We start from the raw sequence: 18,564 nt of genomic DNA, 5'->3' as shown, positions 1-18,564 counted from the left end.
TAATCATTGTTGTTACTGAGAAAAATGGAAGCTCAGACAGATTCAATACCACATACCTAGTAAGCGGTAAGGTTGCACTTGAATCAGAGCCCATGCCCTTTTCCTTGGTATATACTATGTTCTGAGCCTTCTTGCTTGCATTTTCCATAATGCACGGCTGAACCACAGGACTCAGTGGAGTATGAAGGCAATCACATGAATGCATTAACACTGCATAAAGTGTGGAAAGAAGGTAAATTGAATCTGATAACCTATTGTATTTACAGTGTTATCACAGAAGAGCTGTTGAATTTAGGTTGTGTTACCCCACCTCTTTGATCCTTAATTTTCTCCTCTGTATAATGAAGATGATCCATTCTCCTTTTTACACTCAGATATTGCGAGGCAAAAATGAGATCACACATATATTCCTTTTTCTAGCTAATGAATATAAGTTGTTATCAGGCCCTGTTTTGCTAACTACAGGTATACAGTTGCACTGGCACCGAGGCCTTTTAGGAAAATAACCTCAGACATTCACTGAAGCACATGGTCACATGAAAAAAAAAAATGTTTTCCAGGATTGGGTATTCCCAGGTTCTATCCTGACAAAAATTAGCCTTTAAATTTTCCATTTTATTTTGGTTAATCTTGAAGCAAGCACCAAATGAAGTTGTATTTTATCATGAGTTTGATTCTCTACCATCTCACAATATTAAGATCTATGTGAATTTTTGCATAATCAAGATTAGCAAGCTATTATCTTCAGTCTGAAAGGATTTTGTTAGAGAGATTTCTGGCTGCATCTGTAAAAGAAATTAAAAATTTGAAAGCGTCTCTATAACTATTTCCATTAATCCCATGTTTGTATTTGTCAGCAATCAACCCATTTATGCTTCCAGTTTACACGGTTTTATGTTGCAGAGCTTGAGATGAGACATTTATTTAAGTTAGAGGACAAGTATGCTTCCTTGGAAAGATAGAATCACATGTTATTCAAACTAAAAAGGACTTTTCAAGACTATGTAACCCCAGGTTTTCCTATAAAAAACTCGAATGTCCTCAGAGGGAAAGCAGGTCAAACAAACAAAGAACAGGAGCTTGATAAGAAAGTAGGAAGAGTCAGGGGCTATGATGACCTTGAGGAACACAGAGAATCTCTCAACTGTGGGCCAAGGCATTCAAGTTCAGAAGTTTGGAAAGCACTCTTGGGCCAAACCAAACATGCTCTACAGAAGTTTCTCATTTAAAACTATTTTAATTGAAAAGATGAAGCATCCAAGGGCAAAGATGCAAAGGCTTCTTCTCATCCTTCCTTTGACAAAGAATTTTTAAGGGCTGTGTGTCAGCCCTATTCTGGGCTCCCAGAATACAACATGGAGCAAAAAGAGTACTGGCTTTGTTTCCATGGCCTTCACCATCTTTGAGGGAAAGTATAGGTTAACCAAATAATGACCAACTTAGAGAAATTTAAACTTTGATGGACATGAAGAAGGAAAATATACAGTACTATAAAGTCAGATACTGAAAACTAAAAACATGACTCCAGCCCAGGTTTACTGGGCCCACTCCATGTTGGAAGAACCCCTGAAAAGGCAGTGTCCTTTTTAGCATATATTCCAAAGCAGCAGATTTTAAAATGGAAATTTGATTCAATAGGGATAAGCACAGGCTAATTAAAATTATTAAGCCAATAAAACAAAATATGGAAGTACAGGATGAGGAAAACTTACAAGTATGATACAGCAAAAAATGATGTAGGCATGAGCAGTTGTCTTTGATTAACAATTTGAATATAGCAGAAATACAGTATCATTTACAGGAGAATGGCCATGATACTCTGGTGTGCTAGCTTTAAAGAGAATGCCCCCATGGCTCCCCTGGGTAGATGGGTAAATGGTATAGTATATAAAAATGCAGGTACATAAAAAATGTACCAAAGAGCTATATAAAAGGAATCTATGATAATAAAAGTGTAATATGCTAATTAGGCCAGACGACCTAAGCCGTGGGGGCGGGGGCCAAGCCCCTTGCACGAATTTCATGCATCCGGCCTCTAGTAAAGTTATAAAAGGGAATGGAAAATAGGACTTGTGCTAAAACCTAGTGAGTTGTTAGGACAATCAGCTGAGCCACATGGCACGTGGAGAACAAGCATGGGCCCTGGGGTTACACAGACCTGGGTTTGAGTGCTGGGTTTGAGTGCTTTAGCCCACTGTTTTATTTTGGGCAAGGTGTTTAATTTCTCTGTGCCTCATTTCCTCCATCTGAAAAAATGGGATGATTGTGAGAATTATATGAGAGAGCATATGCAGCACATAACAAGATATATATATATATATATATATATATATATATATATATATATATATATAGAGAGAGAGAGAGAGAGAGAGAGAGAGAGAGAGAGAGTCATTATCATCATAATCATTATCACTAACTGACCAGTAAAGACAAGGCTAAAACTTAGAGAGAGAGAGAGAGAGAGAGAGAGAGTCATTATCATCATAATCATTATCACTAACTGACCAGTAAAGACAAGGCTAAAACTTAACAATTACTGCCTTCCCTTTAGAAAGGATTTCTGTGAAGATGAGAAAACTCTTCTCTATGTCCAGAAAGAAAGAAAGAAAAAGTGAGCCTACTTTGAGCAAAGACATGGTTAATACTGTGTTCTCCCCTTACATGATGAGAAAGAAATGGATTGAACTCCCAAAAGAGGTTTTGAAATCTAGCAAGGAAAGTCAAGAAGGAATGAAACAGGGGTAGAGGGGAAGTATAGCTGCCATAGATGATTTAAAACTCACTATCAGGGGTTCACCTAGATATTATTTAATAACCTCTGAGCTCATCTAGCAGAGCATGTCACTCTTGCCAAGACAAATAAATGTATACTTGAGTTATTTTCCATCCATCACCCTGACAGTAGCCCCTAGGAAGCCAGAAGATGGAGCACTGCTCTGTGGTGACAAATGATTAACATGGCACATGGCTTCAGTGGTGGTACCAAACAGCAAGACAAGTAATGGGAGGGGAAGGATGACTTGAGAAAGGTGGCCACGTCTGGGATGAGCAGTGTTTTGTTTTATACGTTAGGACGAAGGTTCTGGGGATGTTACATTGCATTCACCTCTCTGCACATCTTGCAGTGGTATCTTCCCCAAAATATTTCAGTAGAAGTTATTTTAAGCTCTTCATTTCTGAGAGTACAGAAGGGTAACTCTGCATTGCTTAAAATAATCATGATTATATTATAGACAGCATATAACTTTGAATGGAAATAACAGGATACCTTTCAAATGTCAGAATTTTCTAAAATAATTTCTTATAATTATTCACAAACACATAAAAAACACTCAGGCACACATATATAATGCTTCCAAGAACTATATTCTCCATTTCTGGAAGTTTTTTCTTTAATTATTATTATTTCAAAGGCAATAGACTGTACTCCTTTAGTAGTTCCCTATAAAAAAACAAAACAAAACAACAAAGAAAAACACTTTTCTTTTAGGCTAGGCATTTCCCACCAAAACTCAAAAAGAGGGGGAATGAATGTGTTAATGTGTTAAGCAGAGTGAAGAAAAGGCAAAGGCTAGATGAATTCATGAAATATGCAAAGAGGTGGCAAAAAGTTAATCAAAGATGCTCTATTCACAGTGGTTTATTTTATTTGTCATTCCTTTTCATGAGGACTGTTTGAAAATAATATCCATTTAGTTGTATGCCATTCAGTGCGACATGAACAAGGAGTCATTTAGTTCTTGTTTCTTTCTTTCAACAAGAGAATGTAGGTCTCCATACTAAGTAATGATAAAACATCTGGAAGGCAGAGTCAGGCAGATTATAAATTTTCATGTAATATTTCCCTTTTATGAAGAACAACAGAAAGTCTGAAATGAGATTTTTTGAAGAAAAATAACTATTTCTTGATCAAGGCTACCACAGTAAACAAAAAGTCATTGCAAGTTTCTTTCATAATATTCTAAAGCTTTTCAGATCTATAACAAGAAACATTTTTCATATAAATGGATGATGGAGTTCAGCACTACATTTTTTAAAAAATATATGTCTTTATTGATTTCAGAGAGAGAGAGGAAGCCAAAGGGATAAACATTGATTGACTGCCTCCTAAACGCCCTCTACTGGGCACTGAGCCTGCAGCCCAAGCATGTGCCCTGAATGGGAATCAAACCAGTATCTTCTCCTTGCACAGGACCAAACTCAACCGACTGAGCCACGTCGGCCAGGGCAGCACTACATTTTTTAAAAAATATATTTTCATTGATTTTAGAGAGGAAAGAAGAGGGAGGCAGAGAGAGAAAGAGAGTGAGAGAGAGAGAGAGAGAGAGAGGGAGAGAGAGAGAGAGAGAGAGAGAGAGAGAGAGAGAGAGAGAGAGAGAGAGAGAGAGAGAGAGAGAGAGAAACATCAATGATGAGAGAGAATCATCCATCACCTGCCATGTGCACTCCACACACCACACACCAGGGATCGAGCCCACAATCCGGGCATGTGCACCGACCAGGAATCAAACCGTGAGCTTTGGTTCATAGGTCAATGCTCAACCACTGAGCCATGCCAGCCGGCAGCACTACAGTTTTATAAAGGTAATTGTTAACTGAATGACTGGAAACTTTAAGCAGTTCTTTCATTTTGCACTGTACCATACATTATTGAGGAAGAGGAAAGAAAGAAAAGGTTTTCCTCTAACAATTCAGAACTGAAAAAGTTATTTTAATTAAAATTTATTTACTCAAAATAAAGAGGGATTCACTGAGTGGATCCTCCAGCCAATAGCTACTCTTACATATCTGAGGGTCCATGGACTTACTTTTCTGAGCTATCGTATCCTCAGAGAGTTCCTAAATAAGACAATAGCAGGGGCCCAGAATAAAGAACATAATTCAAATAATGTTCCCTTCCCGACACTCTAGGGTTTATTCTAATGCATTTTGTTCTTTCTTCCCCCTTGACCTAATGAGTTGCCATCACGACTTAGCAAAATGGTACCTGTCACTTTCAGATGTTTAATATTCCTCTGTAAAGGATATGGTGACATCCTGTCAAACCAGCACAAGTCTAATAGAAGGCCATCTTTTCTGCCTCGCCACAATATAAAATGCATTACTCAGTCACCAGTCATTTAGGCAAGGTGTGTCTTCTGAAGATGGAAGTGTGCTAGTTTGTACAATGCATTTGCCAGCCACCCGCAGACACAGCGGAGAATGACCGATCCACGCTCCAGTCCATCAGTAACATTAACTCCAGAGGGGCAACATCCAGAATTCCAATTTTTTCTTTCTCATCATGACAATCTTTTTATCTTTCCTCTCACTCCAGATTTAGAAGCAATGTGAAAACCATAATTTATTGATCGAGCTGGACCATTAAGATGATATGCAGCATATCCAGAAAGGAGATGTTTTTCCCTTTACAATATCTCATTATTCCTTTGTCTAAATCTGGAGAAAGCTTGATATTATCATATTATGATTGTTTCAAAAAATAGCAAAAGCATTTTGCTTCGCTGAGGTGTATTCGTCATCACTGACATTTAATACAATTAACCAAATTAAACTGACTGGCTGATACTATCATTATTTCACATTTAAAGAACTTCAGAGCTACCCTGAAAGAGCAGATATGGACTAGAAGTAAGAAAACTGAACATCGGAAAGTCAACAACATTAGGAAATCTGCTTTTGACACATATTAATAATTTAACCTATTTACATCTGCTTTTGCTGGATTTAAGTTACTCAATTTCTACAGAGAAGTCAATAAAATTACATCTGTCTTGAAGCAAGGCTGGTAAGTTTAATTAGCATTTATCATCTTTAGACTGGCAAAGAAAATTAACATTCTTAAAAAATTTGATGCAGCTGAAAGTAGTATATGTCGACACTAAACTGGCACTGAGTTTTTTTTTCTGTGCTAATGCCCATCCTTTCATATCTTGGATTATAACAACTTTAAGAAACAGTGTCCTAACACCAGCTCTTGCCCATCATCCTGTCTAATGGCTAAGCCATATAAGTGAACACATGCTTTTGTTCACGTTTACTTATTATTGCTAATTCCTCTTATCCTTCCCACTTAGGTCCAATAACCATGTGCACCACATGAAGCTGGATTCATAATGAAAGTGTTTACTTTCCTTATGATTAACTTCCCTGCGTAATTAATGTCCCCAATCCTCTGGGCAGCCTTATTACATCCACTCTGCTCTAACATGCTATCTGTCAGCTGAATACATTTTCATATTTTAGAAGGAGGGGGAAAGAGACAAGAGGGCTCCTCACTGACTCCATTCTGAGAGGATTTCTGCCACCGAGTATTTGCAATTATACCAGCTGTTTTCATCCCTTATATAAAGTCTTATATTGGCTGGTCCTCACCTGAGAAGATGATGATTAAATTACAGATGTAAACAGGCTCCTATCAGAGACAATTAGGAATGTCTTTAGAGGAGTTTTTAACACGCTAAGCCTTAGAGTCTAAGCCTTAGGCAGGGGTTCTCAAACTACGGCCCACGGGCCACATGCAAACACAAATATTGTATTTGTTCCCGTTTTGTTTTTTTACTTCAAAATAAGATATGTGCAGTGTGCATAGGAATTTGTTCATAGTTTTTAAACTATAGTCCGGCCCTCCAACGGTCTGAGGGACAGTGAACTGGCCCCCTGTTTAAAAGGTTTGAGGATCCCTGCCTTAGAGTCTAAGGGGAAAGAGAGCAAGAAAGAGTCCAAAGAGCTGGCAATGGGGCAGCAGGGAGGTGGTGATCACAGGGGGTCCAGTTCCCATCTCCCTAGGAGCCCCCCTGTGGGACCTACGGAGACTGTGGGTGTCATCTCAGACCTCTCATCAGCCAGCAGTGCCCAGACCTGTCCACTCACTCCCACCCGGCCTGGCCGGAAAAGAGGCTGAGAGCCTGATGTGCTCGCTCTGCTTTCTCTGAAGCCTCCTTGGAAAGTACTCCTCAGCCTGATCTCAGGCTGTTTGCCTTAAAAGGATAAAATATCTGTAGAGGGGGGAAAAAAAAAACACTGTAGCTGGCTGCACAGACTTCACATACCAGAAGGACAGGCACTACAAGCCCCGTCCTGCTCTTCCAAGGGGGCTCATCATTGTCTCACCTTCATACATTAAAATTTCATAGATGCATCAGGGGCCGAAGGGAACAGTCTTACTGGCTAACGAGGCAGCTGCCCCAGTGAGAGTGGAAACAAACTTGGGATGATGGCTGATCCTAATGTGTCATATTTGAACAGTGGCCAGGACTCACGGCTGGCGGGAAAGAGGAAATATACTTCCATTGACCGGAGCTGCCGACAATGATCATGCTCCAGGCCCACACAGGTAACCCCAGAGATCAAGAGAGGGGCAGATGCTGTGGGGAGAGGGGCAGATTCTGTGGGGAGAGGGGCTTTGGAGCTGCCTGGCTCCTCTGTAAGCAGGGATTTGGGTTGGTAGAAAGGGACCGAGGAAAGTGCTTTTCCAAAGGATGGGAATTCAAATAGCCAGTAACAACTGCAGTTGAATACTCCATGGAAAAGGTTCACAATCCTGGCTGCATATTGCAATCACCTCGGAAGTTGAAACAATATCCCTACGCCTCAGGTCCACCCCAGAGCGATGAAATAGAATCTCTGGAAGTGGCACCCCAGGAAAGATATTTTTAACATTTCCTAGAGAGACCTACCTGGACTCTAATATGCAGTCAAGGACGGGAACCAATGAGAATAAACAATAAGACATTTACTAAATTGTGCACACCTATAATATAGGGGGGATATCTGCTTTGCCAAGCCCCTGGTGCTGAAAAGTTTTAGCCAACAGAAACACTCTACTCTTTAAGTGGAAAGTTTATCCTTGCCTTTGTTTAATAACACACACACACACACACACACACACACACACACACACACACTGTTGTCTTCTCAGAGTGGTTCCCAAATTTAGCTGCACACTGAAGTTATCTGAGGAATCTTTAAAAAAAATACTGATGGCTGGCTTCCACCCCCAGATATTCTAATTTTAATTGGCTTGGGTAAAACCTAGGCACTGGATTTTTTTTAAAGGCCCCTCAGGTGGTTCTAATTGCAGCAAAGTTTGGAAACCACTGACCTGTCTTATTTTTTCCACTTCTCCCTAAGTACTTCACTTCTCATTTAATTACTGGGGAACAGATACACTCCCCAGAGAACAGCCTATAGGCGGTTCATTGGGTTTTCCTGCAATTGCCTAATCCTCACACTCCTTTGGGAAGCAGGAGAACCTAATGGCTAAGGAGAACAGCCCTGGAGTTCAAATTCAGATTCAGCGTCTTACAAAGTGTGTGACCTTGAGCAACTTACTTGGCCTGTAGCTCAGTGCTGTGGAATGGGATACTCTGGAGTCTTCCTCTCAGGGTCATTTGATAAAAATTACAGCCGATGGACAGCACAGAGAGCAGTGCGTGGCACAGAGTGAGTGCTCAGGAAATGTTAGCCATTATGATGATGAAGGGCAGTGCCATTCTGACCCATTCTTTCAGAAACAGTGATGTGCTGACTTGCTCTCCTCATTCCTTTCTGCCCTGTGGACTGTTCCTGAACCACCAAGCCTCCCTGGTATCAGCCTATAGGATGTTTGAAAGGAACAATACATTTATTCAAATCAAGCATTGGCCTAAAGGGAAACATTTTAATGGTTTTCTACCAAAATCCCAGTACAGTTCCCACACTCAGAGGAGGCAAGCCCTCCATATACTCCAGTTTGGGTGTCTCCTCTCTTCATCCACAAAGTACTATTCAACTTGCAAATTCTATTCCAGTCTTATTCACCCATCATGCCCATTACTCCTTCCCAACTTATTTGCAAATATAGCATAGCTTTAACAATGATCATCTTGCTTTAAACTTTCCTGCCCACCTCTCCCCTCCCCACCCCGACACACACACATCTCCTCTTCCCACTCTACCCTCCTGCCTCTATCAAATGACTATGATTATAAAAGCCATTCAGAAACAAGGCACTTGTGGAAGTATACTATTAGCCCCACCTTTTGTTAAACATCTGTTCTGTGTGGCTACAGTTCTTGTGCTATTGTTCATATTTACATGACGGGTTTTGGAGGGAGAACATTCCTCTGCTCTTACAAACAAAGTTATACTTAGAGAGTTCAAACAGGCTGCCCGTTCTTCTCAGAAAACAAATTTTAAGGAGATGCAGAGGAAGGCAGTCATTATAGAAAATGGTGAGAGGAAAGAAGAAGGGGTGTCAGAAGGCTGGGTGTGAGGAAGTCGAGACGTGCTGTCAGGGAAGGGGTGGCCAACAGCGCCAGCTCAACCATTCAGATTAGGATTCAAAATGCCACAGATGTGACTGCATAATAAGCTGTTGAGCCTACTGGTAAATGCTGCCTGCAGCATGTGCTTACGTATCACATTGTCTTGTGTTCTCAGAGCTTGGAAGGTTCAAGTCGGAGGGTTGGAATGCAGGCAGCAGGTCTGGTGCCCTGGGATGGGCAGCAGTACCTATGGCAGAGATGGCAGGAAGAGCAGCAGCCCAGTGTTCCAACTGGTTGCTAGGATACCATGGAGACCCTCCATTGCTAAGCAGGCAGGGGAAAAAAATGTTTCCATATGCCTTATAACCTGCAAACAGCAACAATAGAAACATCGTCTGCCTTCTTCTCCCCTTTCCCATTAGGAATCCAAACCCAACTCTTTAGTGAAATAACAAGCAGCAGGAGCTTGGCAATGTGGCTCAGTAGGGCCAGGAAACTGGTCGTTTACATTCTCAGGCAGTCTCTGTAGCTCCTCTTTCCGGGCCTGTCAGTATTTTCATTACAAGCCACCCCTGAGGGGCGCACAACTTGACTGTGCTTCCAATCACCCGCGTAGGGTTTTAGCAACCTGCTCTCATATATATTTTTATAAAAGCTTCCACAGCTTCCCATTCACTGCATAGACTAACATCAAACCAACACACTCAAATGGGGAAGTCTATTAGAATAACTAATAGACTTAAGTGGGAATTTAACTCTTCCACAAAAACAAGGAAGATGAATTTCAGAAACCAACTTCAGTTCTCCTGTCCCAGTTGCCCAGGTACGTGAGGAATCTAGTTAGAGTATTTTAAAAATAAAATTAGATTCTTTTCAGTGGGAACAGTTTGAAGTGAGTAGGTAAAGGAACTTGTTTTCTATTAAGAGTGGAACTGGGTTTCCTTAAGGGTTTTAACCATCTGCTGATTGGTTAAATTAAATGCCCTTACCAAGCTGGAATAGGTATGGCTATTAGCAGGATGGTGCTGGTCAGGGGTAGAGGACTGGACTGACATTCAAAGAGTCAGAGCTTTACTAACGGGTAACAAGTAGTCCTCCAGTAAAATGTGCGCATGCGTGCGCTCGCACATACACACACACACACACACACACACACACACACACACACACACACATCTTGATTATTCTAAAAACAACAAAAATGCCCCCTTACCTACTTTATAAAATAGAAACTAATATGCTCATTCTCTTGGCCTAAACTAGCTTTTCTTCAATTCCCACTACCGCATTACCGTGTCTGGTACAGCCACTGGTTGCTGTTAATCCCCAGATGTACCCTCTGCTTTCTTTTGCTGTCCATCCCCTTTGCTGATGGCCCTGCCAACCCCCACCCCTCTAATCCCATTAGCACTAAATCATGGCCATCCTCCAAATATGTATTTACTTTAAATATCTCCATTTCAACATGAGTTCCTGAAACCATAAAATTAAATGGGCTCGATTATATTTGCTGTCTTGAGTATCTCCTCTATGACTTGCCTACTCTACTTTCTAGAATATATACTTGTGCAGCATTATTAAACCTTTATTAACTCCTTGATGATAGGATCTATGTATCTCTGACCTCTAATGCCTGATGATAGCTTATACATGAAAGACATCCCACCAAAGTATTCAACTGAGCTGTAGGGCACATTTGAAATTTAATGGTTACCTTTGAAGAAATCTGTTTTAATATTATGCCATCTAAGATTACACTAAAATGCTAAAATTCTCTCAACTTCCTACAAACTTTAACACACAGCCTGTAGAAAGACTCCATTTCTCTTGAGATGTTCTAGTGTCAAGGTTTAAAAGCTCACATAAGATCTTAAAATGAATGCCTCTCTAAAAATAAGAAAATATTCCTCAATATCCTCAGCTCTTCCAAAGTACTTCACAATCAAAAGTGAAATATAACAAAACGTCATCATTCTCTGAAATGCATCTACCTCAGGGGTGAAAAGCAACAGCTTAACAAGAATACAGAGACACTAACCACTTGTGATAGAAACTCAAGTTTATATAGACCAACTTGAATGACGCAGAACCCTGTGACAGCGAAACAGAAAGGATGTGAGAATATTTACCATAGGTAAAGGGTTTAGATCATAATAGGAGAGACTGAATGTGCTAACCTATTATGGAGTTAATTTTCAGGAATGAAATAGCATGAAATAAAATTACTTTAAAAGTCCATAAGAAAAAAAATATATATATATATATATATCAACAGGCTGATCTCATAAAATGGATATTTTTCTCATTTTTAAGAGTTTATTTGCTCAATTTATTTCAAAATATATAGACTAATAATTTTACACTCTCAAGTCATTATTTGGTAGCAGTGGAATACAGATTCCAATTTGCTACCTCAGTTCTTTGTTTCACATTCATAACACAAAAACAGCTTAAGGGCTGTTTATATACACATGTGAAAGAGAAACAAAAACACTCTCCCCACCTCACAGATGCAGCAGGAGGGCCCTGGCTTCTGTTGGAATCTGACCAAGCCTCCCCTGCAATTCCCATTTTAATGGGGAAACTTTCAAACCAAAAAAGTTAAGACAATCGAAGTGGATGAGTTAATTTTTATTTTACTTTTTTTTAAAGGATCAAAAATCACTAAAAAAAGTTTTAAAAACTATCCTCAGAAGGCAACCTCAATAAGCAAAAAGTAAACAGGAACATATTTTCATTCATCAAATAACTGAGCAGAACAGTTACCTACATGTAATGAAGAGAATATAGAAAACTAACAAGATCATGAGTTAAAGTCAGTTTTATGTTACTTAAATGGTTTCATTTTAACTTGAAGCCGTGATAACCTGTGTGTAAGTTCAAGAAAGATGACTGAATTTAAGTTGCACTAAAGATGAAATATAAAGACAAACACTTGTTAACAGTAAGTCTGTGTCATCAAATTACTTATAGTGGAATAAACTGAAGTTCAAACACATCTTCAGTTTGTCAAGTTTTCCTAATTCTTTGTGGAGCTATCTTGCACAATCATTCCAATGACATGATAATAATCATTTTGCATACAATATACTTCTCTTTCTCTCGAGAGGTACACTCTACCATTTAAGTCAATTTTGTTCTCATTTTATGTAAGTGTGAAAAAAAGAACAGATGTTTTTCCAAAATTATTTAAGCTTGGAAGACATGCTATCATTTTCTTCAATATAATCCTTCAGCATCACCAAAATCACCATGTTGATGTCTTAGTGGCTGACTTCTTTAAAGCCCAAGTTATTAAATATCAGAAAGCACAGCATTGTTCCATAGATAAAATGTTTATTACAATAGAATTATTTGCCACACTCATTTCATTTTCCACCATGGGCTTTTAAAAAAATCTAGTAGTTCTCCATGTCAAGCACTAAACGGTTTCTAAAACTTCAGTTCATTCCTTACTGCCTAGATTCCTTTGGATCTTGTCTGATATATTTCACTACAGTTATCAGCTAGACTTATCATGCTTCATTATAAACCCTATTTAACTGGTCTTTTTATAAAAGTGGACTTTGCTCTGTATTACTCCAAAGTCCTGCAAATACTAAAATGAGATCCTGCAGAATCCTTAAAGATGCAGAGCTGCCTTTGAGTTATTTTTTCATTATGCAAAACTTGGCCCAGGAGCGATGGCCATGTACCTGGTTAGCTAAAACAGGCAAGCATAACAGGACTGCAAATTTCTAAGGCAGATCTAAGTCTAACAACAAACTATTAGGGCAACTTGGTGAAGTCAGAAGCTCAGAAGCATTTATCCTTACGGTCTCTTCCTCACTCTCTCGGAATAAAATCTCCTCATTAAGCTCAACCTGCATGAGAAACAGCACATGCTCTATGGGAACCAACAAGTATAGGTCTAACTCTAAGTTTTCAGAAGTATAATCAGTACATACTCCCAAGCTCCCTCCAACACAGCAAATATACATGAAGATAATCAAGTAGTTACTCTTTCTCTTTATATCAGTCCCTTGTGTTTACGGAGTGAAGGATTCCAAGGGACCTTGTATTATTATGTAACACGTCATCTAGCCAATGTGATGTAGTTAGGAATAGAGCATCAAAACCTTTTACTTTATCAATTATCATATCTATTAATTAAAAATAACTTTCATTCGGGTGCTCATTCCCTATTAATGTAAGTTCTTGTCCCTTTACTCTCCATAAGAACTCTAGAGTTAAGTGGTGTAGAACAAGTTTCATTCAATCTTTCCACCCAAGTTGTGAAGCTTACTGACATCAGAACCACATAGTTCTCTAAAATGCTGGAACAACACGGATCAGTTGCATCAGAAGCCGGGAATAAGGCAAACAATGTGTCTCCCATTTCAATAAAGGTCGAGCACTTCTCTATTTTTGAGCCTGGAAACATGCAAGCCTCTTGGGAGGAGGTGCCCCATTAGTAACAGTATGCAAATTCCTGAAGGAAAACAAGCAATATTCTCCCTCGGATGTTATGAAAAGATCTTTAAGAAATCAACAGACTAGGCTTCCATGTGTGGATTGCAAATGTCATCCAATTGAGGAAATTAAAAAAAAAATCCTCCCTTAGATATGCGCGTTGGCTTGTTTTTGACACTTTGATGATGACAGAGCATCAGGTTTGAAGGGTACCAGTGAGAAGGGCCAGCGTGTAGAGAAACCCGGGAGAGCCACAAACGCGTAGAAAGTAAGGATGATATCAGACGCATTTCATTTCAAGTCTGATGAGCCTGCATTTAGGATTTTCCGGCTGGGCAGCTTTGCCAAGGCATTTGGGAGATGGGGTTTTTCTTCCGCTTCTCACACTCACGCACATACACGCAGCCAGACACACACCTGGGGCGCATTCAAACTCTCTGTACAGTAGGTGGCATATATGAATGCACATATTTTTAAAAAAATAGCTCGACATCCGACAAAGACGGGAAGGCAGCATAGGTGCTGAGTCTGGCTCTAGAAACGTGCACAGCCCCGCAAGTAAAGGAAACATTTCTGAGGATGAGGACAGACATAGCAAGCGGGAGGGGCGGGGGCCCACAGAGACAATACAGAGACCCGCAGCTCCCCACCCACAGGGTGCCCCAGGGCCCCCTGCGCGTAACCCCGGCTTACTGTGGGCTCTTGGGGTAGAAGGGCAGGGTCACATGGCTGAGATCCTGGATGTCGAAAGCGGTGGGCTCGGCGGAGATCGCCTGTCGCTTGGTGCGCGGCTCGCCCTGCAAGGTGCTGGCGCTCTGCTTCTGCGCCTGCTGGGTGGCCGGCCGGATCACCGAGCGGTACTTGTCCAGCTCGTTCTGCAGCTTCTGGATCAGTTCGTCCTTCTGATCCAACTCCAGCTCCAGCTCGTCGATGAGAGCATCCCGCTGCCTGAGCTCCTCGATCTTCTCCTGGAGCGCGTACTGGAGATCCCGCAGGGTGCCCATGCTCCTCCCGGCTGCCGGGGGCTCCTTCCCCGCGCTGCTCCGCGTCTCGGGGCTTCCTCCCCTCTCCGATCAACTTTCCCCAAAGTCGCCGCTGCCTCCCGAGTGCAAAAGCTTCCTACTTGAGACCAAAGCCAGCCCTGGCTTCTGAGCATGCCCAGTCCGCGGGCTCCAGCCACAGAGAGTTTCTGTGCAGATTCCACTTCTCGGGGCTGATGGAGAGGCTGAGTGTGGGGATGAGCAGAACGGCAGGTCCAACCCGGGATGAAGCCTGACGCGCGGTGGGCGCTGCAGGGGGTCCGAAGGGCAGCTGCGCGGTGGTCAGGGAGCAGGAGACCGGGACTCCGATGAGGCTCCCGGGCAGCGGTTGGGCTGCCGGGGTCACTCGCGCTGGGAGCCAGAGGAAGCCAGTGGTGCGTGTGCGGAGCCTGATAACCCTGCGGGGCGCGCCAGGGGCTGTGCAGGCGGAGCGAGGCGGGAGCACCACTTTGGGGGTGGGGAGGGGAGAGGGGAAAGACAGCAAGGACCCCAAGAACTGGGAAGGTGACAGCCGGCTCCAGAGCAGAGGAGTCTTGAGGACAAGGGACTACAATCCTGGAAACGTGGGCGAACAAAGCGTACTCTGCATCTTAAAAGCTCTGAGTTCTGGAGGTATTTTGACCACCAGCCTCACCAGGAAAGGCTCCCGAGTCACATGTCTGAACTCTCCCTCCTCCCAGGCCACCTTTCCCACCCGGAGCGCAGCACACAGGTGGCCAAGGCCGGAAAAGAAACTTGCCTCTCAGGAGATAGAGCAACTCTGGATTCCCCGAACATCCTAACATCCAGGTGTCTTTGGGGAAGGGAAGGGGGAGGAGGCTTCTGACTTCCTCCCCCCCCCCCCCCCACCGCCCCCCAAGCATTCCCACACTGCCTGCTCCTGCTAATTCCTCCCCTTTCCACCTTTTCCAAACTCAGGTTAATTAACTATTTTCGGTGTGGGGGGTATAGGGAGCATGGGAAAAATCATTGCTGATCTCCAAAAAGTTCATCCTAAAATTGAACCATACCTTTAAAAATATTATTTCCCTGACAACTAAGCTGTTAGGTCTGTGCCCTTCCACTTGAATAGCAAGACACAAACTTTGAAAAAGAGAGAAGATTCTAAAGAGAAGGAGGGCTATACCACTCACTCTACCTCTACCCACCCTCACCCCTATTCCTGCCCACTAGATTATTTCCTGAAGTGATGACAATTAAGTAGCATCCTTTCTGTTCAAGGGCAATTCTGACATCACTGAAACACATGATGTTTAAAAGCGCCAAATATTTACTTAATGCTTACCTAAATTTATAATATTTATCTAAATCTTCACCAACTCTTCCAATTTTATAACATCTTTATTAGCAGCCTTCTAATTATTCTTGGGCACTGAATGATATAAACCTCAATGCTACACTTGGCCATCTTGAACACTAAAACAAAGTAGATAGGTAATAGTTTAAAACTGAATTGCAATCTAGAACCATAGCCAAGGACAGATATATTAGTCTCAAAAAAGAATAAAAACTTGCTTTCTTTTACTTTTGAATGCACAACTTTTTCTATCTGAGCTAAGAAAAGAAGAAGGGAGAAGGAAAAAGGGGGCAAGCCAACAGCAAGTTATTAAGCTTTTTGATTTAAAGAGGTGTAAATGACAAAGGATATACTGTATAATCCTAAACATTCTTCCACACAGATTATGATCTAATTCTCTTAGTACAGATGTTATAAGACAGGTTTTCTGCTTTCCAACATGAATGTATATAATACACAAAATGGATCATCCCCAAAACATTTCATTTGTAACACACAAAACATGAATAACATAAATACTGAGAGCAGGAAATAATAGTTCTGAATTTCATTGTTGTCTTAATTAAAACTAAAACAAGCAGAAATACTATAGCTTTGCATAACTGACACTATTTTAAAAGAGCTTCTGTGATATTGTCTTTCCCCAGGCAAAAGGCCAAGTTCTTATCTTTCTAACCTATGGGAATTCTTTGATTCCATGGGAAAATGCTTAAAACTTTTTCCTACCAATCTATTATAGGGGTCCAGGTGGCCAAGAGTTTATGTCTAAAAATATGTCAAAACATTGTATAAGTAACATCATTAGTTAACTGCTAAGCAGGGTTATATTTTAAGGTTCATTTGAGGCTTCAAGGGGGTTACTTAATGTATTTGGGCAGCACAAAGTAGAAAGCCTGCTACATGTGCAATGAAAATAGAAATAAAAGCACTTTTCCATCAAAATTAAAATTGCATTTTAACCAAAAAAATATTCAGGTATCTTTGAACAAAAGTGATGGTTGTTTCTTTACACTAACTGACATAATTTGTTTCACTATTTAAGCTATCATATCTACATGCAGCCATAGGATATATTCATGTGGCATTTTCATTTTAAATGGAAGTCTTGTGATATAAAATATATTCCATGATTAATCCCATATTGAAATTCAGAAATCAGTTGTAATAAATGCAAAGAAAGTAAACAGCCAAGAAGAAATGACTATTACAGTTGACATACTTTAAAAAATGTTCAAGGTATAAGAATATATTTGGTTGTATTAGCCTATATTATGAAAAATAATTTAATTTCCTCAAATACTTTAAAATTATATATACAAAATCCAGAATTCTAGGCTATTCTCTTCTGTTCTTAAAACTCAACATAAATATTTTAAGAAAGGTTTTCAATGATGTCTTTAACTGGTTGTTTGGGGCTTTAGGCACCTGATTTTCCAGCTTAAACTTTTGAGTGATTCCAATGTTTTCTTAACCACCTTTTTGCATTGTACTTGATAAGTGCTCAGAATGAATTTTATATGAAAAATTAAGGTCCTGCAGTTAAATTTCAACAGACTAATCTTCCTATGTGTCTTACAGGAAATTTAATTGGGTAAAATTTAATATCAAAGATCAGACACAAGTCTACTTTCTGCTCATTTAGAAATGGCTGCCACAAATCTGGAATGAACCGGGGTTGAATGACATATACTGACTCTCCCACTGCCTGCCTGGAATGATGTCTTGATGTTAGATGTTAAAACAGAGAACAATGCAATTTTGAAGGAACTGAGTTCATACTCTAGCTTTCCATAGTCAACTCACAACCTACTTTTCAGCAGTCTCTCTTTGTCATAACTGTAATGGAAACAACGCTCTACCAGTAGCCAGACCAAATTGTGGCATGTTGATGCTCTTCAATTTTGCATCCAACTCTCATGAATGAGAATAAGTATTACCAGGCCTTCCTTAAAATCTCAGAATCCTTCAATAAAGTATTCAATAATGCAGCTTTACCCTGATACTTCCTATTAAAAAGTAAAATCTGAAGAAGTTATAATCCTTTACTAAAAATATAACTTGCCCCAAAAGAACTGCGATAATTTTGCCATCCAGTCTGCCCCTTCCACTGATGGAATATTTCTTGGAATAGTCCTAAATTTGACATTTTCTTCTGCCATTTCATGTACATATGTTGAACTGCAAGAAACAAACAAACAACAACAAAAAAAAACATAGCTAGCTTTTTGGACCATGAAAGCCACCCCTTACAGAAAATTGGTAGCAGTAACAAGTACCCGTAAGAATCTAGATATGGAAGTTACTATTACTGGTAGACATACTAGCTTGCTCTAAATTGTCAATCCTAACCAATATCATAATAAAAATACCTAGCTTCCTTGAACTCGTAATGCATAGCAGGCACTGTTCATGTAACCCTACAAATTGGACATTATTATTATTTCCATTTATATTTGAGAAAACAGAGGCACAAAATCACCCACCTAATAAATGGTAAGGCCTGGATTCGAATCCAGACCCTTAC

The 18,564-nt window shown here is 40.5% G+C and overlaps 1 protein-coding gene across 2 annotated transcripts in view; it reads right to left on the bottom strand.

The window, feature by feature from the left end:
• The window catches only part of PRKG1 (protein kinase cGMP-dependent 1), a 1,061,913-nt gene that overhangs the window by 970,834 nt on the left and 72,515 nt on the right, over positions 1-18,564 (bottom strand). The window contains exon 1 of one of the 2 annotated variants that reach the window (XM_036336758.1): positions 14,397-15,515. The exons of the other annotated variant lie outside the window; for it this stretch is intronic. Coding sequence (XP_036192651.1) covers positions 14,397-14,707 — 311 coding nt within the window. The 5' untranslated portion in view covers positions 14,708-15,515. Of the gene's footprint in view, positions 1-14,396; positions 15,516-18,564 lie in introns of those variants that run through there. 2 annotated transcript variants of the gene reach the window in all.

This window comes from Myotis myotis, unplaced genomic scaffold (assembly GCF_014108235.1).
Source record: "Myotis myotis isolate mMyoMyo1 unplaced genomic scaffold, mMyoMyo1.p scaffold_m19_p_15, whole genome shotgun sequence".
Lineage (NCBI taxonomy): Eukaryota > Metazoa > Chordata > Mammalia > Chiroptera > Vespertilionidae > Myotis > Myotis myotis.
Note: the sequence above shows the minus strand (reverse complement) of the source record. Positions and strands in the feature narration are given on the sequence as shown.